The sequence below is a fragment of the Anneissia japonica genome, unplaced genomic scaffold (assembly GCF_011630105.1).
Source record: "Anneissia japonica isolate Jap-2015-1 unplaced genomic scaffold, ASM1163010v1 scaffold1374_len1023071_cov147, whole genome shotgun sequence".
Taxonomy (NCBI): domain Eukaryota; kingdom Metazoa; phylum Echinodermata; class Crinoidea; order Comatulida; family Comatulidae; genus Anneissia; species Anneissia japonica.
The window spans coordinates 796452-823902 of record NW_022728671.1 but is presented as its reverse complement, the minus strand read 5'-3'; the positions used below and the strand labels follow the sequence as shown (position 1 = coordinate 823902).

Genomic DNA, 27451 nt, shown 5'->3' with positions numbered 1-27451 from the left:
AATGCGCCTTTGGAAAAATATATTTCTTCGCAATGAAATACTTCTATGCAACAAATTCCATTCCCTCACCAAACTGTCTACTTAAATCATAAAACGCTACATATATATCTTCATAATTATAGTACAAAATATTTCAAAAACATACGTACACAACAACTCCTACAACAACCATATTTCTTTTAATATCACTGTACACGACATCACACCTTTTCTAACTGTTATGTGAACATAACAAAAAAGGTCTGTGATGATGCATACAACTACTATAACTTTAAACATTTTTTTTATGCTCAATGCATGTAACAACACTCCACACAACCTCGACTCACTAACAACACTTAAACATTGCCAGCTATTGTCAAGTGGGCTATTGCATCATTGATGCTCTCGTTAATACAAACATTCCTAAATAGAGCACCAATTTTGGTGGTGATGTTTGCGCTTTATAAATTTTTATTATTATCATCATTATTATTAAATTGATTACCAGCTAATTTGAGAGTCCATGCAAACAAATTAGGAAATTACCAGAAGAAAGAAAAGGGAAAATATTTTCTATTTTGATTTTCATATGGAATCTAATATCTTAAGTACCCATTAGGATGTGCACTAAGTTTTAAGTAGAAATAGTATGAATGTCACTCCAAATGGCCTTGTAAATTTTTGGAGTGACATTCATACTCTATTAAGTACACATACTGTACAAAGGGATGATGATGGTGAAAAAGTGCTTAGTGAACCTTAGACGTCAACTGGATTTCTTGTCCTTTGCTGCTGTCGGTGATGCTCTGCATCATTATTTTTCTGGAGCGTTGCCCCTCAATTGACCTTTCCACTGATCCCCCACCTCTTGGCTATTAAAGCTAAATACCCACAAAAAAAAGTACAGTGTTAAAAACATATGTAAACAGGTGTGTTTGTGGGAGATCATGTGGTTGTTAGACACCACCTATTCCTGACCCTGCTGTGAGGTAAGTTGTTAAGTTTGACTGACACTCTAGGAAGACCCATTAAGGAGTAGTAAATTCTCTCCTATGCATCAATGTCCAAATTTGGCAATTTTTCATTTCTCTTTCCTTGAGTAAGCCATTCTACTCATAATTAGTGAAAACTATTAGTTTGGATTTGGGTTTATTAGAAGTTGATGATTTTGATCTTTTCATAAATAAGCAATTTTGCATTCTTCCTGAATAAAGTCAAATTATATATCAAATGATTTGGCATTGGAAAGACTGAGCTCTTCTAATCAAAAGGTCAAAGGTTCAAGCTGGCCATTTGTATATTATTGTGTCTTATGGTAATAACCCTCAACCCCAATAATTGGATATATTAAATTTTAATTTATTTGACTATAAAATGGGAAAATAATATGTTTTGATTAATATCTGTTGCACACAATATAAATTACAATAAACCTATAGTTATGTGAATAACAATACAGTATGAGTATATATTTATGCATGGATATTCATGTGCATATTGTGTGTATCTCATTAGTAGAAATAACCATCATAATAATTATATTGTTATTATTTTTGCTATTTATACACAGTTCTTTATTCAATTTTTTTAAGAGTGTGGCCATAAAGTAACAATTACAATATCAAATAAAAGTTCATAATATGCAACATGTGTGATAAAAAATCAATAAGAATTTAATCTACAATATTAACATTGGACATAAAAACTAGTGTAATATTTTTGTAAAATATTTAGGTAAGCTTAGATATCTTAGTCATAATTCTCTTATACTATATTCTTGGTCATTGAATTCATAACAACCTTGTTCCATGTGCTACCTCTTTATCTCCATAGGGATCATCCTTCAGATTCAGATATCATGTATTGTCATAAGGCAAACCATATGGAATACATTTACACACCTGTTATAAAGAAACAGTAAATATAATATAGTATATAATACTCTACAACAATGTTAAAAACTGATATAATATTAAATATTAAAAATATATTAGTAATAATGTTTATTAGGCAAAATATTGCAATTGCATTTAATAGAACTTAAGTTGTGAAAAAACATAAATAAATTATATTTTAAAACTCTCTTGGGTCTAAAGGATATGTTCCAAAAACAAAAATCAAAGAATAAAAGAAAGAGATCTTAACTTACCCTTGGTGAAGGTGGTTTGGCTCAGCGGTTTTCATTCTGGTTGCTGAACTTGATGTTAGGTGTTCAAACCACATGCTGACCAATCTCGGCCAGCCATGCTCAGATATTCCAACTTGCATTGTTGACAGGCTGTGGTTGAAGCTATGTTTCAGCCCTAGGTACAAGCATTTTGTGGCATATAAATATGTAGTTAAGTAACCCTTTACCTTGAACTGACCTGAAGCCTTGTCTTTGGGGTGATTTCAGTAAAAAAAAAAACACCGCTCCTCGACAAATAGAAACCTAATTTTGTACTAAAATGTTGTCATTTGCTTTATAGCATCTAATGGTATCAAGGAAGACCAAGAAAGTATACCTGCAAAGGATGGTGTTGAGGAGGCAGAGACATCATCCAGCAAGGCTGATGATGGTGATGATGGCAATCAGGAGGAGCAGGACCGTGAGCCTGGTGAGAATGGCAGTGTTGTCTCTGCAGCTTCTGTAATAGAGGATATCGTAGAACAGGCGCTAAAAGTTGCAGAAACTGTCATTCAACGGCCAAAGTCTGGAAGAGATTTAGCTGCCGATGCTAAAGTAGGCACCTACTTTTATTGTATGTCTGTTATTTAGACTATATGCAGACTTCTAATTGTTATTGTATCACCCTGTTCATTTTTTATTCATTAACATCATTATCATCATCGCCATTGTTGCCATGGCTGTTGCTGTTGTCATCGTTGTTCTCATTACTATTTTTGTCATCATTAGGCCCAAAAAAGTGTGTTTGCCAATACGGACCAGCCAAAATTTTAGGTTCGGCTTTTGTATGATGTATTAGAATGGTAGTTTTCAAACTATAATTCATTTGATAAATTGATTTTAGTCCATTATAAACCAAAATATATGAGATAATAATAATAATAATATAATAGTGTAGTTTTATATAGCGCAAAAATCCATCTAATGTAAGATGCTCAGGGCGCTTGAAATGTGGACTAGTAACTCGATCAATAACAATGTCCAGTCTAGGCCTGTAGTTATAGACAAAAAAAATCATGACTGACCAATCAACCCTAATTTGAAATTGGCTATGTGCCTGGGAAACACAATAATTTCTTGGTCCTGTCATGATTATTACATTTATTATCCTGTAATATTATATGTACATACAATTAAACACTAAAGACCTTCCTTTTTGATCAAGTTTTTCATTTATTTAACATGACATCCATATCTTATATGCCCAATAAGAATGAACAATTATAATTATGAAATATTATTATTATTGAAATTATTAAACTTAAACATTGAAATAAAAAAAGTTGATTAATCTGCTGCCATGATTCATATAGTTTTTTTATGTAGATGTGATTACTACAGATTCTAGTTGATTATATTAACGGGGAAAAAATTAAACGCCTACTCATGTTTATAATTTCAAATTAACAACTTAATTTTCTTTTGTCTGCGTTTTCAGGAAGCAGCAGGTATGTGGGCAGAACAACTGAAGAATATCTTCTCTGAAAACTGCAAGAAGTTAGAGCGCTCTGCTTCAGAAACGTTACGATTTAGATCATGGTCCTCAAACAGCGTCTCATCTACTGATTCGTTTGGTGTTGGATCCTGGGTGAGGCAAAGTTCGAAAGCCAAGGATAAAAAAAAATCCAAGCTAAGGGTTCACTCTGCTGAGGCTGCCATTAGTGTCATCAAGAATTTTATAAACCAACAAGGTATTTAATGGTGTTTATTTATATTTTAATTTTTATTTAGGATTTTTTTATTTTTTATTTAGGATTAAATCACAGCCCAAAAGAAATAAATAAACCTAACAAAAATTACATTGTAATAATGAAATCACATGTTTTATGTAAAGGCAGGCTCTGGAGGGAAATAAAATTCATACGTTTAATACTACTGATTTCTCTAAGACACAAAAATGGTGTTCGAGGAAAAACCTGGAAACCCTTTTCAAGTTCTTCATCAAAAACTCTTTTTGTGTATTAGAAAAATCAGTGGTACAACATATCAAAGGATTTTGACTTTGATTGAACAAATACTTCACAACTCCTTATTCAGAAAACATGTTACCCAATTTATGATAATAATAATAATATTAATAATAATAATAATAATAATGGCATCTTGTAAGGCACACGTATCCATCTCAGAGAGCTGCTTGCAGCACCATTTCCACTTGCAAAGAGAAACAGCCTTTTCTGCATTTCATTTATTGTATTTATAAAGGTTAATTCATTTTCTATAAATTTTCTTTTTATTTATTTCTTTTTTTTAATTTTTGTTTAAAAAATACTTAAATATACATTAATTATCAACTTAACTACAGAGAACAGGCAAAACAAGCACAAGATCTTAGAGGGTCTTCCATCTATCGCCACTCTGTCGTGTTCCCGAACCTCATTTAAAAAATCAAGAATCAAGAATTATTTCATTGTCATTGATCAACCAAGTGAACAATGAAATACACTGAAACATGTTAGAATATATTATGGTGTGCACACAATATTAGAACTTAATGATCACAGATACACTTATTTTCCCACAATGTGTTTGTATTTTCAAATATACTAACAGTCATAAGATGTGCAACTTCTTGCTCCCTGGGAACTTACATATTCCAGTCATGCATGAATATCCAGCATAGCATTCAAACGTTTGAGGTAGTACAGTATGTAGTAACATAGTTTAGAAGTGCAGAAATTTCAGAGTTTGCATATTTTAAGGCATATTTTTTTTCATCTTGAAAAATATTTTTTGAATAAATGCACAAAAACTAAAAGTCAGAGTTTACATTATTTTGCATATATAGTAATATGCAGAAACTCAGATTATTGATTATTTTTATAGTATGTTTTTGCATGTAGTACTAAAAAAATCAGAGTAACTCTACCTGAAAACTCACATCCTACCAGATACACACCTATACTTCTGGGTTGAAGGAACCGAATTGCTTGGCCAAGGACGTAAATGAATTGCCAGTCCAGGTTTCTGGTGCCTGTCCTTACTGATACTCTAAGATCTGATTTACAACCATTATGCCAATTTCTCCCACAATAGGGACCATTGTACATGCTCCCATGACTCACAAGAGTCGTGAGAGTCCAGATGGCCTGTCACATTTCCAAGAGCAAGATCTAATGGAAAAATAACCCACCTTACGTAAAATTAATGGTATTATAAATTAATGATAATTTGATGTTTTTACTCTGTATTATTATCAATTCTTTCCCAGAAGATAGTTTGAATAGGGATCACCATGTGCAGCAAAATAAATAATTAGATGTGTGAACAAGGCTCATTTTAATAGATCTCTTAAGGCGTATTCAACTGGTCCTTTTCCGAGGAGTGATTTACTACTCGGAGTGTGCTTGTTGTGCTCGCCCCCAGGACATTTCTGGATCCGCCCCTGAAATGACCCAAAACTTTGATTAATTAAAATTCAATTCTCACATTCTAAACATGACAACAGATCACTGCACTGAAAAGTAAACCCTAAAAGTAAACAGAAATTATTTTGACTAATTTTCAATGCAATGTAAGATTTATACGAAAGATCTTTTTTTTTAAACATTATTGTTTTTAATGTTATTTCATGCATTTCTGAAATAATTTTTGCTAACAAGAAATTGCGTACTTACTTTACTGATATACGTGTGTGACGTGTACATATGTGCGTGACTTTTAAATCATTGTAGCTGTTGCAATAAGTTGATAAGTTGAAACTTGCTGAACTCAAGATTTCTTTTATACATGCTTCAATGTATACAGTGTCAAGTTAATTTTAAAGCTAAGAAATTGATTGATAAATCTCACTCCTGGGTGAGAAGAGACAAAATGTAGATATTTATTCATCTATTTATTTAATAATTTATTTTCTTACCTGAAAGATACAAAAATAATGGATAACTGTAATAATGGATTGAGTCCCAACTATGTTACAATTAGCTGAGTGTTTACCAAGGTAACAATGTGAAGATTTTACATTAGATTTTAATTTAAAATGTGCTTTCAAAAACATGAAACCTCTTCTTCTGTATCTGGAGGAAAGATTGATTACTCCAAACTCACATAAATCGCCAACTGCAACTAGTCTAGACAGTGTGGTTCTAATTGTAATTGATCAAGGAACAAACTGGTACTGTGACTATCTTTATCACGATAAGAAATCTATGTTTACAGAGGTAGCTGACACCAATGATAGAATTCAGACAACACCTGAACTAGTCCATCTCATTAGGGACAATAAGTCTCTGGCAGCAGACGACATCTATGTCTCAGAGGATGTTGCATCTGGAGTATACATCATTTCCTCAAGAGCACCCTCTATTGCCAATGATTGTGAAGATGAAAGCCCTATTGGCAGTAGGATGCCCCATAGCTTGTGCAATCCTGTGCCTTCTCATAAGGATTTATCCAATGATAACTCAGCTGGTGACAGTGTGCTATCCATAGTTACAGACAGAGCCAATGTTGGCATACCTGTCGAAAACACAGAAAATTCAAAAGAGGGCAGCACAGAGTACAATGCAAAATCAGAGGTAAAATCAGCGGTAAATGAACCTGAGAAAAATTATGGAAAACCTAATAACAAAATGAATGTTGATCTGAACAAGAATGAAGAAAGTGAGTTTATTGCGCCAATTACCATACAAGTATCGTCTGGAATGAAGTTTTCTCACATTGTTACTGCGTTACTGATAACGTTGGCACATTCACAAATAACATCAATTGTTTTTTCTTTACTAATTTTTTGGTAATGATTTCATTGGTACTTTTTTCACATTTTATATTGTTTTTATACAGTGGTGACCATCTACTATCACCACTGCACAACTGCAAGCAAATTTGTTTGAGCTCTATATTATAATGTTATAGTTAAACTGCCTCTTCAATTATTCTATTTTTAATTCTCGTTTTCTTTTTCTGTAATTAAAAACTTCCAAGTCACAAAATGTTTTCAAATCTAATATTCCAGTCACATTGTGCATACCTTAAGTCAGTTAATAAGCACGTCTTGAATATGGGCCACAGAGATCTTTTTTTATAATTAACCAAGTAAATATTACCCATTTCTAACAAGTTAGATAGGCAATGTTCAGCACATTTTAACAATGTAATGGTTTGTAGTAACATCTTCATTGTGTTTAATCTAGCATTTTACTTTTAAAGAATAAATTTATTTGTAGTTTTAAGTCACTTTGATATAAAGAATGCACCTATGATAGAAATGTTATTGTTTTATGTAAATTTGTCAGTTTTTTTATTTATACATTGATTACAGCATCTGGTTTATTCAAACATTTTTGTCTTATACTAAAGTTTATTGGAAAACTTTTCATGTGATTCGCATTGTAATTTTATGTTTCGTTTTTTAACTCAACGTAAACATGATTTATGTTCGTACTCACTCAATTACTTTACAAATAACAATTCAAATTGCTGTTTGTAGGTTACTTGAGTGCGAGTACGAACATTGCTACTTGTAAGGTACCCGAGTCTTTATTAACCGTTCAATTTTCGAGTCATTGTTTCTACTGTTGTCTCCACAAAATTTAGAATTAGTAATTCTACCTGTTATCAATATAGTTTTGTTCAGTTGTTTTTGTAAAAACCAATTAAAGTTATGAATAAAAAATACAGAGAGGGCATTCAGCCAAATAGCTACAGTATACTGACATAGATGCTATGAAAATTTTAGAACTCTTTTGAAAGAGTACCTACCTGACCAATATCTGTGCATGTACCATGACGTGAAGAATTTTAGTGTATAAATTCAGCACAGTATAATTATGTACGCTGATTACAGAGTGACACTCTTGTTTTTCTATGTCTAACTCTATGGAAACCTCAGAAAACCTAGAGAAGAGAGTTATCATTCGTATTGAAAATCAGAGGTAAATAAGTTGACCTGTAAATAACCTTCACATGTGAGATAGTTTTGGATATAATAAAATTAACATTTGATTGCCATCAATGTTCTTACAATACTTTGGCAGATAAAGAAGATCATGTCGTTAATGGTTCGGGTGATACCGCTACAGTGAAATCTACTAGGAATGTAGCTGCAAAGCATTCGGCATCCACACGAAGTTTAGTGTCAGAAAAGACAAGTACACAAGCAACATCCTTGGAATTTGATGTGACAAGTTACCGGGCTAATAAGAAGGAAGAACCAAAGGTGAATACAGTTGTGAAGGAGGAGCGTAAAAGTGCAAGTGTAAATGAAGTTGATGATGACACCAAGGAATTTCAGGAAGCTATCGATAAAATTGTCAAAGAGACAGGTTAGTGAATTTTTACTTTTATTGTGGGCATGGTCTATGTCAGATTCAAATTGTGTATTGCTAAACAGAATCGAAAAAACAACTTTACAAGCCATGAAGCAAAAAAAGGTATGACCATTGCATGTCTAAATTTTCAGGAGAACGTAAGAAGTTCTTGGTCAAAATAAATCTGATGCAACAGATGTTGCGAAGTGCCAAAAATTTATGAAATAGTATCTTTAACACAAGAAAATGTTTGGTGCTCATAGACTAGTAACTGACGGCTGTTCTTGCAACTACTGTAGCATTAAACTGTCACAGCCAGAGATAACATAGCGCTGTACAGTATGTTCACACTATGTTGGCATACTGTATATGAAAATGATTTTTTTTTTAAATTGTCTTGCTCATGCTAACAATACAAAAGGTATTTGTCTTGACAATTTTTCTGTATTTTTGGCAAATTTGTTGACAGTTGCATTATTTTTAGAGCAGCTTAGCACAGTAAACTAAACTAAACTGGTAGTACCTACTTTGTGTTCACTAAACCATGGAAATACTTTCTGATGGTTCCTGGTTCAATTCTTATGTTTGAGCTGCAGGTCTGAAATATAAGTTACAATCGCATACCACCTTTCGGTTAAGAAGTTAGCCCCATTGATCCTGTATGTGTATGTTAACAAATGTAGTGCACTTTTTAGGAAAAGTAGGGGCTTGTGACCTGGTGTTCTGCATAATTTACCACAAAAGGACCACACTTTAAACAAGTCTTTGGACTTTGTGTGTTTTAATATCATGATTTACTCAGTCTGAATTTCACACTGGTAGTACTACATGTTTAATATTATATCGGTTTTTTTTTAACTATGGATGAATATAAATTTATAAAGATTCTCATAATATATGTAGATATGATGTGGCAGATATGAATAAGGATTGACTCAAATGTTCTAAAATTGGTGATATAATTTTTACTTTATCATAATCATAAAAAAAGACCAAATTTGATTAAATACCAAGATTTTTGTTAATCTATTTCTTTTCCCTTTAGGGTTGCTTGAGAAGGACAAAAAAACTCAAAAGCAGAAAAAGACAAAGAAACAAAGACCTAAAAGTCCACCATCAGTAAAAAGTGACCAAAATGAACAATTAGATGAAAGGGAACGATTCATTGTCGGTAGGTATTGAAATAGCTCCGTTCATACTTCAAATTTTTATGTGACATACCAGTGATTTGTCTATTTATGGGTGTATTATGTACTTGTCATTTGTGATTTGATCATAGCAGAGACTGGGACAAGGCCTGGGATGTACAGATGTTTGTGTTCCCGTAGACCCGGGAAGTATCATTTACTAACCTGGGGATGTAATTTGGTCTGCAAAGAGGCAGGAATAGGCCTATGTTGCCGAGGTTGCTTGTACTACTGTATGTCTGCAAACATTACATATTTTCTCCAATCCAGACGTCCATTGAAATAGTTTACTGCCTAGGCTAGAACTTGAAATGCTTACATCCGAAAAACGCATGGTCAGGGATTTACGAGGGCTTCTTTGTTACCGGGGACTACAAAACATATCTCTGTTCGCGTTGGTGGAGAATTAGCTGGGGATTTATATAGACTGCTGGGAGCTTGCACATGAATTTTACTGTTTTGAAATGTACATCCCCGTGAAAGTCCCTGCTGGTCCTGGGTCCTGGGATGGGGAACTACAATTTACAAGTTCATTATATCATCATGCCCATATATGGTGAAATCAGATGTACATGCTTTTTATCTTCTCTCATCTATTTTTGAGTAATACCTCCTTTTACCATTTGTGTTAACTTTGGCGAAACCAACTCCCAAGTATGCCAGTATCCTTTGCAAGAAATATTTGTGCAAGGTTTGGCCTTGACCTAGATGTTTCATTGTAACCTAACTTTAGGCCTAATTTTTGGATTTCTGGAAAGTCAAGCAGCCAAATGGTAAGGGATTATTTTAGCATGAAGCTACTAAGCCCTCTTTTAGATGGCTAGGTTGTCACGAACAATACCCATACACAATGGACTGAATTCTTGATGCATAGCTATTACATGTGACTTGAGGGTATAACTTACACTTCAGTGTAAACGTATAGGAAACGGTATTGTTATGAATAGTAGTAACAACCGCCCCCTCTTAAAGTGAGAAATAAATAGCAAGCAATGGCAATACGATTGTTCAAAATAGTGTATATTCTAGCGTTCACTGTGCATTTTAAGCTTTGGAATTTACATAATTCTTTGTAAACCTTGAGTAGCCTAGAAACTGTAGCATTTCCCACTCGCACTTCGCAGATTGTCGACTCCGTGCATACCTAAACTGCCCTCAAATATGTAACGGCCTATGTCTGACATTTCTCGAAAAATTCTCAATATTTGGAGCCTGTGTCATTTGGAGCATTAGAAAACTATTGTAACAACATTCTCAATTTGGTATAGCTTAGTGGTGTTCCAACAAACATTATTCATCATCAGCTATGTGCCTTAGAGCAGAAGCAAGTCGCAATCACCATACTTCTGTAAAACCCTCTGGTTTGTTTACCCACAGTAGATCACATGACTCCCATCATGAAATCTGTCTATTCAGCACAATGATGCTGTAATTCTCCTACCTTCACATACCTTTTAACATGAGCAGCATAGACTTTTTTTTATTTAACCTTGATAACTTTAAATACGAATTACAATTTTAAAAATATACATTTATATGACCATAGCAATCATTCATGCATCACTAACATATTGAGCTTATTCGACTGATTCATTTCGTTGAGTATGAATTTTTGTTGAGTATTATTTTCATTCGACTGGTTCGTAAAATAGACTTCGTTGACAGCAAAAATTAACTTAACCAGAATGCGTGTTAAGTTATGCTGCACGTGACCAAAAAAAAAAATGGCTGATTGGTCAGTTTAACAATAACATTTGCATTAATATAATTTAGATTAAATTTCAGAAAATAAAAATTTTAATATATACCCACGTTGAAGTCAAAAAATAATTGTATTCTAAAAGAATTCAAAAGCCATTTTGTTGTGTCAGGTATTTACCAGTTTTCTATTCGACTGGTCGTCTTCGTTATAAGTTGGTTTTTACCACTGCGCAGGTGGGCGTGGTTTAATGAAGAACGACCAGTCAAATACAGCCATTATGTTATTAATCGCCAGATTTAAAATCAAAAGAACACTTTGCAAATCAATCTAGATGGCCCAAAGGCTATCATTACTAATACTCATACCCTGAGGTGACCATTTATTATTCATTTCAAGACAACTGTGGCCTAAATTGCATTGACATTTAACACAAGTGTGCACATTTTACATACAGATATTTATCCTGAATATGTGATGCCTGTTTGTAACCAGGCTTTTACTCATTGCCATAATATGATGCTGCAACATTTCTGCATTGTTTTTTTGCTTTTAATTTTAGCTTTTCCTACTATTTCAGGAAGGCTTTTGTTTTGTTCTGATTTTCTTTTATCCTGTATTCCATTTTATCTTTTTAATTTTTTTTTTTTTGTGCACAGTTTCCTTTCCATGTTTCCATGTGTTGAGCTTTTATCAAACTTGGTCCAAGCAAAGATACCTCCTTATAGCAAAGATGTCCCTAGTCAAATATTATATAATTTTATTTTAATAAACTGATGGTAACAGTTTAGTTATATCACCTTTTTAACCCTTACTTGAGTGCCCTCCCCATTTTATAATTTGAGCCACCATGATATTTTTTTTTCTTTTATAATTTTAAACAACTGTTCACTATGAATTTAATCTGCTTTGTAGGAAAACCAAAGGAACAAAAGAAGCCAGAAGAACCAATTCCCAAAAAAACAAAAACAAAAAAAGTTGTCAAGAAAGAAAAGAAAAAAGTTGAGAAGAAGACAAAGAGCAAAAAGAAGATGCCTTCTGAGCAAGACAAAATTACGGATGAGCCTGAAGAGAAAGAAATTGCTTTATCTGCAAAGGTAGTATGTTAAAAAAAAATTGTACATTCATTTTTTACTAGTGGGCACAAAGAAAACAGATGGATAATTATTCATCAAAACCTAATCACATGACTAGATGTTGCCCAGTAAAATTTTCTTGAACAAAAAACTGTTGTATGCCCATATATAGTCACGATGTGTGTATATATGGTCATGATGTGATATCAGGCATGTCACATGCTTTTGTCATATAGGGCTTAATTCATAAAAATTGTTCTAAAGGGCCAAAGTAAATTTTTGATTTAACGCCGATGCCTGCACGCTAACTTTGATGTTTCCTGTGTGCTTCCCAAAACCCTCATGCACTGTTTTATACCATTCTCAGTTTTGATATTACTTTTTACATATGACCAATCCAAGTGTTTTCTTTCCAGGGATGTTTGGCGGGCCTCACACATAAGGTTTTTAATTCATTTTTGTGGGCCGCAAAATATAAATCACTGCGGCCCGCGGGCCGTACTTTGCCCACCTGTGGCGTAAATAAAAGCTCCAAATGATAAAGATTTTAAAGTGCATATAGAGTAATAGAACAACCATAATTGTTATAATGGCATCACTGCCTTGTTGAAAAACACTGGTTGGGTGATACAAGCTTCCGTGTGTAAATAAAGATTTTATTATTATTATTATTATTATTATTATTAATTTTCATATTTGGTGTGGGACTCTCATCGATTAAACCTCTCTCAAGCACATGGAGCTAAATTAGGCTCCAGAACAGAATGAGAAAAACATTTTCGAATTAGAAAAAAACAATTTAAAGAAACCTCATTACATCTGCATTAAAATGCAATTGAAAACATACGTAAGGCACCGACAACATTTTGAAAGAAGTTAACATCTTCAATTGATTTTATGCAAATAAACACATTGCTGGAAAAACAATGCAGTCTGATATCTGATAAGGCGCAATCTACAAATTATCCCCAACGACGGAAACGGATTTGGAAAAACTGTGTATTACAAATGCATCTAGGAAAGCGATCATCTAATTATCGTGCCTCATGAATATTAATAAGCTAAGCCAATATTTTGGAGACGCGTCCGACACGGGGTTGTGCCATTGTTTCTATTGTTTTCGATGACAAAAGCATCTGTGTCGTTAGACCAAGCCCCGGTTGAACTAGTGTTTTCTTATGTACAATTTAAAATACTGAACAAAGTTTTACTTTGAAATGAGCCAAGTATACTGTACAAAGATTAAACACTGCATAATCCTAGTGTTAGCAGGCCCTAAGTTAAGAGGTAAATGACGACGACAGCACATTATTGCCGCTTTGTCCGTCGAACAGACCTGTCTTCATTACCAGCCTAACTGAGGAGCTGACGACGAACTCAGAAATTATCTCTACACTCAACTCCTTGCACACATACATCACATGGGAACACAGTTGGATGCCAGCATTTGCCTGACATTTATTAAACCACAAAGAAATTATAAAATCTATTTTCTCTATGATTAAACCATGGCATAATATATATTCAGCATCTAGGCCTAGGCAACTACTGTACAATATTGGGTACCTCGTGTGTGGATGTGATCAGTGCAAAGTATGCAAGGTCACACGTGACAAATTCACTTTGTGCGCTGCTCCAGACAAAAGTAGGTCAGTTCAGATGCTAACAGTAAGACGTTCGATGGAGTGGATGCCAGTTTAATTTAAAATTAAGTATAGATAGGCCTTGTCTGCTTACCTATCTCTTCTGTATAGTTTCATTTTTTAGTCTTGTTTTTTAGTCTTGTAGGTTTAAATTTTGTTTTGTATTTTGTATATTTTTTATTCTTTAGGCCTACTGTTATATTATGTGGAGAAGCTGTTTATGTGTTAAATAATAATAATACTGAGTTTTATTATGTTAATGTTGAAACATAAAATAAAACATACAACTGAATGTGTACCGCTGTATTTCAATAATAAATTATATGCTAATCCTTCAGGGACACAAACAACATGTGGTGTATAGAAAACAGTAATAATCAATTCTTTCATTCTGACAATTTATTTATCTATACGACATTGGAAAAATATATAGTGTATACATATAGGCCTACAGGCCGCTTGGAATACATGGTATACAAAAACTATCCCCCGCCGGATACCATCCCGGTCTTTCTAAGTCTAGGCTCAAACGTGACATCGTTGGCAAGAAATGAATGGAGTGATGCATTCACAAAATACCATACATGTAAAATAAACATTTGAAACAAAACATTGACATATTAAAAGTGAAACACTAAAATACCATTTGTGGATGTTTTAACCATTTTAATGAGGTTGAACCATCCATACAAATAATGACATGGCCTACAGTTGTACTCTGTAAACATGTGCTAAAGCGAGATAATATGACCACATGATCAAACATCAACAAACTTTTCAGATCAACTGGGGCTGATCCAGGTCAGTGTTTACATACTCCATTTTTGTGCAGCTGTGCAGACATGGAATGGGGTACTCAAACATCACACAATGAAATCTGGGTGGGAAGGTGACTGGTGATTGCTTTTTCTTCTATAAAACCTAGAGGTACGGTAGGGCATACTAAAAAAATATGAGACATTGGGGTTTCCCAATCAAGTAAAGTAAATATATTATAGGGCCTTATAACCATTTCTTTGTGATCTGTCATCTGGCCTAGGCCTAGCACTTTAATAGGCTACTAATATATACTGTAGGCCTAGGCCTATAGCCTACGTGGTTCAACACGTTTTAAAGTTGTATAAATCATGATCGGATCCATATTCCACTGAACGCGTTTAACATCTACCATTCACGAGCAGTCAGCCATATGAAATGGGGAGGAGTCAACTTCCAAACAGAATAAACGGCTCGAACGGCAAGCTTCCAAACGGCATTTTGCAGACGCGTTTGGAGAGCTTGTCATATAACAATAGCAAACGTGTTCGACCTGTTTCTGTCTTTGGGGATAATTTGTAAATCGCGCCTAATGATAATGGGGTTTAAATAAGTTTTATCATTATTAAAGATTTAACTTTAAAACGTAGACTTAGAAATACCAGGATATTGTCTGCAGGGGGATAGATTTACCCCATCAGTGCTTCATGTTAAAAACTTATTCATCACATTTTGTTTCGAACTGATATAAAATCTGAACTCGAAAATACTAATACTACAGTAACATTGAATCCATAAAGCTGCTGTATTGCTCAAAATATGTGACCTTCATAGTGAGACAAAAATAATGCTCAATGCATCGACCTACTTTTGGATACCTGATATAATATAAATAAAGATAAATCCATACAAATTTATAAATCTTATTTGACTCTATCTAGTATGATTGTTTCTGAGTACCTTTTATGCTTTTATTTTGAAACATTATTTCTGTAATTGCTGGCTTACTTACTAACTAAATGTTGAATTTTTAGCCAACAGAAATATTGTTACTGTACTGTAATATTATTATAACTTTTAGAGATTAACCCAAATTGATAATAATAAAGGCTAGTGATCTGGAGATCGTGGGTTTGAGTTCCACCCGTGAACAACTTGTGATTTTTTTTTGCAAGTGTTATCACATGTACTAAGTATTCAGTAAATTTTCACATCAGTTTGGGAAAAATTACACCTATTAATCAAGGTAAATCCATATAGAAATGGATAAAGCTTATTTAACTCTAATATGATTATTTCTGAGCTACCTTATATGCTGCTGTTTAGAAACAATTATTTCTGTTTTTTCTGGCTTACATATATATCCTCTTGCTTGAGTGGCTTTTTTTGCATTGCATCAGGCAAATTCTATACAAAAAAAATTAGTAAATGTTTAATCTTTACCTACGCAACAGGAATAGAACTATATTTTATACCAGGGATGGGCTTAAAAACAGAGGGCCAAAGTGAATTTTTTTATTTAACACTGAGGGCCGCATCCAAATTTTGATGGTGCCAGTGTGTTTCCAATAGCCTTCATGAACTGCTTTTATGCCACTTTATTCTCAGTTTTAATTTTACTTTTTAGATGATCGGTGTTGGGCCGTAAAAAACAAGGTGTTTTTTAGCTAAAGATGGTTGGCGGGCTGCACACACAGGGTTTCAATTCGTTTTCGCAGGCCACAAAAAAAATACTGTCGGGTCGCACTTTTCCCAACTGTGCTGTATACCATTATTATGACTTATAGGGATTAACCCAAATTGTCTACTTATTTCATCACTGCCCTATAACTATACCTAGGTCTGTACCTGTATTCTTCATCAAACTACCAACTGGATATTCATTACTATCCAAAATTTATTGTACAATATATTTGTTTATATTGGTTTTAAGACTACTACTACTTTTTCAAGACTGTCCTTTATATGCAACAGCAAGTATTCATTTGGCATTTCTTGATATTGTTTTTAGGAGGTTGAAGAAGTAAAAGAAGCTACAATAGAGGGACTAGAAAACGAAGATGATGCATCCAAAAAGGTTGCTCCGTCATCACCAGACGTAATGTCAGTTGATCGATCTGTTTCTGAGAAATCCTCTGAGACACCTGAATCTCCCCAGTTCATCATCATCCATGACGTAAGCTTAATATTATTTCTTTATTTATTAAAGCAATAAAATGTTGTTATTGTAATTTTTTTTTTCCTTTGATTTATTTTTAAATTTTGTTCAGCTTGTCTGAATTAAAAGCTACTTCCAAACTCATCAATCTAGAATGTTCCTCACTTCTTGAATTTCAAACTTCTCGAGGAAAACAAGAAGATGTAATTTAAAATTACATTTGGTCACTCGTGTAAAATTTATGTATGTACAGTTGCTAGTTCCTTTTTGATTGCTTAAAAGCAGACTGACCAGTCAGGTAATTTGATTAAGAGATCATATATAACGCACATCGTTTTCTTGCATATGTCTGTCTAATATATAAATTGGTTGGCAGTTATTTTAACATTTAAATCCCAAGGTAAGCTATTCTTTATGAACACAAACACTGATAGGCATAAAATATAATTTCAGATACTAGCTATATCAAAGTGTACAACAAGTAATTCCTATTATAAATATTTAATTTTAACTTTGTTTTGCATTCGCCATTTAAATTCATACTACATTACAAAAGTATATTAAAATACATAAAATATTACAATACAGAACACTGTAAATATATGCAGTGTTAATAATCAATATTTTTTATTGATTCTGTTATTATTGTTGTTACTACTGTTGTTCTTGATGCTGTTGTTATAATATTATTATATTATAATTATTGGTAATGTATTACAGTATTATTATTTTGATTAATTCTTATTGTAATTGGAAGTTTGGAATAAAAATATAGTACTTTACTTTAAATGTATATATATATATTTTTCAAAATTATGAATAATAGTATATAATAATATATTTTTGACATTATTATTATTATTATTGTTAATATTTTATTAATACTGTTATTTTTATTGTTATTGTTGTTAAGTTTCCTATCATGTGTTGAATTTGTTATTCCAAAGCTGTTGATATTCTTTAGTTGGCTATCAAATGAGTATTTGAACTTTATCAATATTCATCCCTTTCCATCAACATTTTGTTGTTATAATCCCTATATACTTTGTACTATATTCATTTAAAGTGTTTTGGTTGTCTTTTTAATCAAGGAAGTGATACTTAATTTGAGATATTGAAAAATTAAATCAAAATGAAGGTGATCAGTCACAGATTGATAACTCAACAATAATGAATTACTAGTCTACAACTAGTTTAGCTTTCAGAAAGGACTTAAAATTTATGTTGCATTATTTTATTATTTTTATCCTTTTTTAAAATTAATATTTAGCATAAATTTATTATGAGCTTCATTTCTTCAGTTATTTTCATTCATTGTGTTTATTTTATTGTTATTTTCACAGTTTGTTTATGCTTGACTAATTTATTGTTAAAAAATAGACGGATTCGGCGATTTTTGTTGACAACCGGTCACATGACTTTTACATGAAAAACATTACAGTGCGTTAGTATAGGTAAAGATAATGTTGTGGTTGTGAAAACAACCACCCACTGTTAAGTGTTGAGGCGAAAAACAAATGGCTAGGAAATTGTTCAAAATAGTTGCTTATCCTAGCATTTTCCAAGGATTGTATGCTTTGAAATTTCAGTGATCCTTCATAAACCATAGCTAGCCCTAACATCGCAGCGTAGTTCTTGGGTCAAAGACCAACATGCATAACTAACCATGCTGTGGATATGCAGGGGCCAAGGCCTAACATTTGTCGGAAAATCTTAATGTTTGCTGCCAGTATCCTTTACAGCATTAGCAAACCATGAAGGCAAAATTCTCAATCAATTTCCAATTAATTTGGTATAGTTTACTAGGACTTATGATGATCTTTACATTAATGCAAGGGACGGCTGTAATAACAATCTCCATGTAAACACCGCTGTGTCAGTCGATTGTTTATATCTAACACCCAAGTTAGGTCATGTGACGGCCATCGCCGAATCCATCTATTCTGATTCTATATTTTCTTTCATATCCTTTTCATTTATATTATTTTTTAGCGTAGTTTTTAACTTACTATTATAAATTTTTTTAATCATCTAGTTTCTTTATTTTCTTTCATTCTTTTGAAATTCTACATGCAGGAGTTTTCAGATTCTGAATCTGATGAGGTATTTCTCATGTTTATATGGTTTGTTTTTAAATAATAACGGTTTTATTTGTATTGTAATGTGAGGGTATTTATATTTTGCACTTGATTGTTGTGGGTGTATTGTTATGTTTGTTTTTTTATTAACATCTGCCAATCAAATTTGAATGAAGAAACTAACACATGCATGGCATATTAAAGAATTAAGTGATATTATTTTTCTTATTAATTATTATTATTAGTTTTATTATCCATGATTAGTAGATAAGATGGTTTTGATTAATGTTATTATTTACAGTGGTGCTCACAACTATTACTGTTATATATTATTAGTAATACATACAATTATTTTAAAATATTTTTTTTCTCATTATTTTTATTACTTATATTTCTGTTATTTTAAAACAATTTATTGGAGTAACATCAGTATAAAGTAATTGTATTATTAGCATTACAATATATAGTTTTTTATATTTATTTTAATTTTTTTACCTAAAAATAAATAACATCATCATAATAATTCAGATTAATTATTGGATTTTATAAAAAATACACATTCTTAATGTACATAAAATGTAAATTTCGGTATCTTTTATTCACAAAAATAAACAAGATATCAACAATATCTAATCCATAGCAGCCAGTGGCTGAATTGGGGATTTAATTTACAAAAGGAATAACATATTATTTTTTATTATTTTTTAGACTTGATTTATTAATTAATTTTATTATTATTATTATTAATATTATTGTGTGTGTACATTGTATGAGATAGAGGACATCTCATGTTTGATGCAATGCCCATAAATGTATATGAAATATACAATACAGGAATGTAGAGTTTATCCATATAATGTTTGGACGTGAGTAGCACAATAGCTATTGAATGCATCGCTAATCTACATAGTGCCATTGCCATTTGAAGTGCAGCTCATTACTAAACAGTGTGTTCACGTTTGTTACATTTTATGCGTTCACAAATGCACCTGGTTTCATGGATATTAGTTCCAAATTTATGCTGATTGTCACAGGTTTCATCTGGAACATATCCTTCTACATAAACAAAATGCCGATGCCTACCGGTATATCTAGATTCTGCTGCGTTTATAGTATAGGTTTGTATCATGGATGTGTAGTACCTCATTAACATTATCTTAATGGCCTTCAGTGATGGATACAGAGGGCTCATGGGAAATTTCACCCACTACTGTTTTGATATTTAAAATTGCCAATGTCGTCATTACTTAAAATTGATTGCAAAATTGCAGCCATGCCCCTTGCTCCCCTGTTTATATACGGTAGTTATAGATTCATTTTCTTTAAAGGTGTGAAAAGGTTAAATTTTAGAATCTTTTGTCTACAAGCATGACTACAATTGTCTTAATTGATTAATTTGGACTAGACAAAAAATATTTAAATGTTAGATTAGTAAAATTGCATTGGATTTTATTTAAAAAAATGAGAATGATATGAGACAGATGTCTACAGGTGACAACATTTGTCGTGCAAGAACGCCATCATGCCATTGTAGGCTGGATTTACCATATAGATTTTTTTCTTTTAAAATCCTTAATTTTGGTCATCATGTATTCAATTCTGCCAATTTATTATATATACACTGTATTACAACTATATGCTTCCCCATTTTGATTATTATTATATTATCAATTATATAATAAAAGTTCCTGTGGTTTTGCTTTGATTATGGATGATGGAATGAATTAGAACACTCTTAAAACTCTATTGCTAATTGGTATGGAATCAAAAATACTGCTGTGTTTACTAACGATATAAATATCTGTATACTCTTCAATTGAAAATCACATCACACTTTCTGATATGGCAGAATGGCAAGTAGTTAGTGGTAAATGTGGCGACCCTTGACTTCATAATGTGATCATGTGACAAGGCTGATGGTTTTCTGCAGTCAGAATGTCGTCCGTTATTCATGTCACTAGGTCCGTGAATCGCAGACTTACTCATGAAACTGTCAAATTTTTCCTTAGTTCTATGTTTATGGCGCATAATGAACAAAGAGTAATCAAACACCCGCAATACCAAAAAACAACCTGGATGCTACTCCAGTTCATTCTCTTGATCGTTAATTGATTCAATTAAAACAGAAATGAGGCCTAAAGTTACTGTTGGTAACAATTTTGTTCCTTACTTTAACTGCCTCTTAAAAACTGCATAGTATATACAGAAATCAATCAATTGGTAGATAAAATAAAACAAGAGTTTGCAGCTTGATATTTAGTTTTGCAGAACCATAACATAATGAATGAAAAGAAAAAGAACAAAACCTTGGACCCTGAGATACACAGCACTCAATAATCTTCTCATGGAATAATTTTGGTATGGAGAAACATCTCAACTGGATATAATGAAAGAGAATAATAAATATTTTATAAAAAACAGTTATGTCCCTTTCAGGATTCGAATCCAAGACCTTTCGATTACTATTTGGATGCTCTACCAAATTAGCAATTTAGATTTTCGCACATGAGAAAATAGTAAATAAATATCTGGATATTGATGAATATTGTTAGTTCACTATAATGCATGACTGAATAAATGGGATGAAATAAAATAATAAAAGTTAGTCCATTAGGATAAGTGACTAAATTAACCAAATTTACTAAAATTAGACAGTGTCCAAATTTTGTTTGACATCAAAATCTATTGTCTCAAGGAGGCCAAAATTCTAAATGTTTAAATGGAATACTTTCGTGTGTGGAAGCGTTTAGCGCATGTGGCTCGGACTCAAAGTTATTGCTGTACAAGTGGCTTGTGTCTTTGGACAAGACACTTTGTGTTTGTCTCTCTACCTAAGGAGGAGGAGTGCAATCCCTCACAGCATTGCACAGCATGGCCCAAACGCTAAGAAAGAGGCATGGGCACTCTGGATCTGTGCAGGTTCGACTACCTTATGTTCTACCTACTTTCCTAACATTTACTATGCATGAGGTTACAGTAGTAGTAGGCTAGAACTATAGAATTCACCCAGAGCCTTGACAAAATATAAAAATAATTGTCATTTACTGTAATCCTAATCTTCAAATGTCACTTCGCTTGAGCAATACAATTTTTTGGGGGCTTACATTACATTGGCCATTCATATACTAACCAAAGCAAATGTATATAATATATATACATTGGCCATTCATATACTAACCAAAGCAAATGTATATAATATATATACATTGGTCATTCATATACTAACCAAAGCCAATGTGTATATACTGTAATAAAATGCATATTTTTTTCAATGCTGAATAAATACATGTGAGAACTGAATACCCATGTTTTATTTTATACTATAGCTGATATGCAATAATTCACTAATGATAGTTTGATTTTAACATGGTGTTTCTGATATCGATTTTATATGGTTATGTATGTATGTCACATTTTGAACTGAAATTTGAAACAAGTTGAATTTTGCAAACTAATATTGAAATTGCTAGTTTTAATATGCTGTTTCACCAGTGTACAATTTATAGGGTTTTTTTTCTCTGCAATTTGACGATTTTGTTGGGTATTTATTGTTTGTAATTTGTATAAAACTAATAAAAATGAACGCATTTGTACATGTTTATAAACTTGTGAACTTGCGTCAGCAACAAACAGTAGAGCACTTGTACCAATTTAACTCACACACAACTAACAATCTTTTAATATTCCTATTAATGGTGGTTTTATGTGTGTGTGGGATTAATGGTTTATTAATTATCTTTCTGTCTGGGTAATTAACTAATCTTACATAATTTTCTTGCCTTTGCTCAAGCGGACATCCAACTCTGAGGTGAAGTCTATGACACCTCTTGACGACAGCTACTCCGAGGTCATGTCCTCCGTCATGTCTTCCGTAACTGAGGTACCCTTCTTATCATCTTTTATATTGTTTGTTTTTTTTCCCCAGTTGTAGTTTCATTTTGTTGAGTGTGCATCAATTCCAATATTACGCCAATCAGTGTGGGCACAATAAATGATACACAGTAATGTTTGATAAACAATTTTTTTATCCAAACATTTCTATATTTTTATATGCTTATGCTTATGCTTATGCTTCTATCTCTTTTCTTCTCTATCAAGCTTCTTCCTCACTGTGCTTTTTTTTTTAGAAAATTTTTTCGAATTAACAGCAAATTTACTCACCAACCATAATGGTGCTCTTTGAGCCTCTAAATTTAATTAATTGAAACATTGATTTGCTCTTTTAAAATCGTTATGTTATCAAATTTTAATGCTACACTGATCAAAACTGTACATTTGTTGATGATTTATTGATTTTTTTACTATGAAATTCTTCATGTTATTAATATGCCAGCTTTTATATAGTGCATCATCCAATTTAATTGATTACCCGTCAATTTAAGAATCTATGCTTGGAATATAAGAACACATTTATTTATACATCTGATAATTTAATGTTCATAATTGCAAGGAAGTTCAATCTCAAATTTCCATTTTTGCAAATTTTGCAAAAGCAGTATTTTTCTGTTTTTAGTTGCTGCCAATGATACATGTATTTTTGTGGCAAAGAAAACACTTGTAGGAAATGTAAAAATGCTAATCAATTTATCATCATTCCATTCATGTTACGATCTTGTTCCATTAGGCTAATGTCAGTACAAAGGTCAAATCTATATGCAGCTATGTCACATAAATTTCAGTAGTATATACAAGATGATGATAAAAGAAACTTGGCTTGGGATTCCATATGTGAAATCATCTACGGGTTAAACAGTTTTTCTTTATGCCTTTACATCAAATTGAAATACATGCAACAATGAGGATAATATGTAAATGCAGGTGAACATGATTGATGGTTTAACCAAATGAATAAAGAATGTTCAGTTGAGCTTTTACGAACAATTCCATACAAATTTGCACTTAACGTCTAGATTTTCATTTATTGATCTTGATGCCAATAAAATATATGTTTCCTCTTGTTCCTATTACTGTATATACAACCAATCAGCCAAATAAGTTTGTTTGTACTTCTATCACAAAATTCTACATCAGACGTAAACACCGGTATTAACAAAGTATAAAATTTTGCAATCCATCCTTTTGCATTTATTATTACATTGGTGTATAGATTTTAAATGAGAAAATACAATTTTTTTTTATATTAAAAATCTGGACAATACTGTACATTGTAATTTTTTTCCACATAACTTTACTCTTAATCTTAAATGCTAAAAAACAATGTTATTATAACTGTGATTGATCAAACATTACAATACATTGATTATAATACCTACTGTATGTAAGTAAAATAATACTGTAATTGTAATATACAGTAGGGTGAGTTAGCACAGTAGAAGGGATTGAATTTTCGTGCCAGGGGTATCCAAGTTCCGAATATGTTAATGATGCTTTTTGCTTTTGTCCTTGGATAGGACACTGTTCTATGTTTCTTCATGTATAAAACAACCAAATAAACAAAATACATTCCTTTGTACTTGTGCCGCAGAAAGGCTATGCATTTCTGCATTAACAACTACCAAATTCTGCAATCTGTCCTTTTGAATTTATTAATTAAGCCCAAACCACATCTCTTTCTTCGACTAATTATGCAATGCACTGATACTTCCAACTATATTTTCATTAGCACAAACAGTGCTTTATAATCTAATGTGCACTATTTATATGTTATATTATAATTATTATTATTAATAATAATTATAACAACAAATATAATTTATTAGTACTTTACACAACTCTGTTCAGAAAATAGAAAGAAAGGTATTTATTTTAAAATATGAAAATACATAGTTAAAATGAGACAAAAATTTTAAGACAAATTATTTATAGATTTTCATTGGCAAAATTACTGTTAAAATTATTATTATTAAATTAAAACAGCTATTCCTTGACTACATGGTCTCAAGCCTCAAAACAGTTCTGACTCTGTTCTGTTATAAACTGCTATAACTGTTGAAAAAAAAACCTCAAGAAGAGCTGTAAATTTCCCCGAGATATTTAGCAAAGATCTGTGTGCATGGTAATGGGACACAGCTTACATTTAGCATTGTGCATATTTTGACTGCCTGCATATCAGATACACTGACTTTTAGCAATGTTGTGTTGTGTGAAAGCGATGATTCTCAGTCGAGAAATATTTGAATGGGTATCCCTATTAATATTAATATTTAGTAAGTCGCACCTCCGTACTTGAGATGGTGCCGCCAACTTAGAGCTGCAGGCGTATCCTCGGTTGAAGCTATCAGAGCCCAGCATACTGACGCCGAGGTACCTGTGTGTACACGGTAGTGATGCAACGCCATCTTAAAATCAGGGTGTGCACCTTCCTTCCCTTTGCATCTGTTCTTTAATTAATATTTTAATTTCATTGTGGCTAATAAGCGCCTTGAGACAGTTTTTCTACTGTGGAAGGGGCTATACAAGTATGTGACCATTGACCATTACATATTCTGTAGTGTGAATTAGGTATTGAAATCACATAGTTCCATCCTATAGTTGGTAATTTAAAAATTCTGTAGTTGCTGTTAAATGTGAAAGGAAAAAATGTTGCTGGTTTTCTTCAAAAGCCAAGTTGACATCTCATCTTTCTGCTATTTGCATTGTGTGGTTCTGCTGTGATCAATATTCATTGCATAGAATGCCATGTATTTATTAATTCTGACTGCATATTACAAAACTTTCTCAATGTGATCATGGATTTTTTTTTATAGAGGATACTAATTTTTTTATAGCTGATATTTCTTGTTGGAAAAACATATGCAGCAAAGACAAGCGAAACTGGTCACTCGTCTCAAAAATCCATTTTTTAGTTATTAATACAGTGTTAAACAGCGAAATGAGAGGTATAAAATGGTAAATGAATTATTTAAATCCAACATTTTGTGATGAATTACAGGAGTTTAAACAGCTGTTTAAAGAACGATATTTAAGAAATCAGCCTTAAAAGTTTACGATATCGGGCACTCCTTAAGAAGAAACCATCACCAAGTTGTTAAAAATTGTTATTTTAACATTGAAAATGGGGAAAATAACAGCATAGATGTATAAATATGTAAAGGTTAGTTTAATGCAATAAAATAGATTTAAAAAATGTTGACATTCCAGCATGTTTTGGCCATTATCCCCTAAACAGGATTTGGTTTGACTTGTCTTTGCTACATATATTTTCTTATCTACACATTTGCCTTTTTTAAATTGACTGCTATTAGTTTTTTTTTTTTTTTTTTTTTAAAGGAGACTAAATTAAAAAATTAAGTTTAATATATTTTATAAAAACCACTATAAAACAATTTAATATTATATTGAAAATTATTAGATATCCAGTGGCGTAAGAGCTATGAGCTCTCATTGGATAGAGCTAAGGCCACAGACCTTAAGTATTCTCTGGAAAACAGTAGTATAAATGACTTTATTGTTTTCCCATGATTATGATGTTATTTTATTTGATTTATGAAATTATTTTTTTTATTGAATACACGATAAATCATGCTAGTGTGAAAACTCCCTTAGTTCTTTTATGCTACTGTAGGTATATCATAAGTATGCATAAGTCCTTGAGTTGCTGTTTTTCCAAGTAATACACTTACTGTACTCTAACTGCACACTCTAAGGAAATTTTCTATTTAATAAGCTCAATAACTAGTACCGCATTTTCATTGGCCAGTCCTTTTTCTTTGAATATTACATTTAAGCACATTGTATGCGTGTATTGACCATTAGCTATTAAAGAGAACAAGCATTTTTAATTGCTCAGTCAATGTCTCTGTTTGGCCCAAGTGTATGCACACAATCTTGATTTGGCCTTGAGAGGCTAAAGCTGTATAAAACATGATAAATATTTTGTTTCTACCTCATGAGGTACTGTGGTGTTCATATTGATTTTTTTTTTGATGGGCTGTTTACAAGCAAAGCTGACAGTTGAGCTAAAATCACTCACCTGCAGGACTGTATCCAGGATTTCCATTGGAAGGTGTGGAAATAGGGATCAACTGGTGGTGGTCTAGAATCGCTGGCGCAAAGGGTCAAAGCCGGTTGGCGCGCAGCTTTGGTATTGTAGGGAATCTAAGGGCTTACTGTATAATTAATGCCCAAATTCTGGCCTAACAATAGATTACTGGTTAAAATATATAAAATTGAGATTTTTTTTTATCGTTTTAAAAAAAATAACAAATATTATGTTCAGTACCTTCTTTCGTAAAAATGTGGACCCATCAACAACAGCTAGATATGGGCTTGTCTGACTTGACATCAGATTCAGATTCTTTTTATATATATATATATATATATATAACATAAATCAAGGTAGCCGTTAACACTGTAAATCATATATAAATCATCAAAGAAAGGTAAATACAGTGTTCGAATAAAGGACTTAATAAATACATCGTGTAGCATAGCTCTCAACGAATGTAGTCCTGTAAATAAATGAATAAAGAAATTGTGTAATAAAATGCCTCTGGC

At 32.3% G+C, this 27451-nt stretch overlaps 2 protein-coding genes across 4 annotated transcripts in view; both read left to right on the top strand.

Moving 5' to 3' along the window:
• Positions 1–5098, top strand: part of LOC117114495 — a 28198-nt gene extending 23100 nt beyond the window's left edge. Inside the window, exons 12-14 of the mRNA XM_033258164.1 lie at positions 2451–2704; positions 3588–3840; positions 4976–5098. Coding sequence (XP_033114055.1) covers positions 2451–2704; positions 3588–3840; positions 4976–4992 — 524 coding nt within the window. The 3' untranslated portion in view covers positions 4993–5098. The remainder of the gene's footprint in view (positions 1–2450; positions 2705–3587; positions 3841–4975) is intronic.
• A 1031-nt stretch (positions 5099–6129) lies between these two features.
• Positions 6130–27451, top strand: part of LOC117114494 (axoneme-associated protein mst101(2)-like) — a 31011-nt gene continuing 9689 nt past the window's right edge. The window contains exons 1-7 of one of the 3 annotated variants that reach the window (XM_033258161.1): positions 6130–6751; positions 8125–8412; positions 9443–9568; positions 12199–12380; positions 16770–16934; positions 18993–19019; positions 22785–22874. In XM_033258161.1, the coding sequence (XP_033114052.1) occupies positions 6145–6751; positions 8125–8412; positions 9443–9568; positions 12199–12380; positions 16770–16934; positions 18993–19019; positions 22785–22874 (1485 nt within the window). In that variant the 5' untranslated portion in view covers positions 6130–6144. The remainder of the gene's footprint in view (positions 6752–8124; positions 8413–9442; positions 9569–12198; positions 12381–16769; positions 16935–18992; positions 19020–22784; positions 22875–27451) is intronic. The other 2 variants (XM_033258162.1, XM_033258163.1) reach the window with 2 other exon arrangements.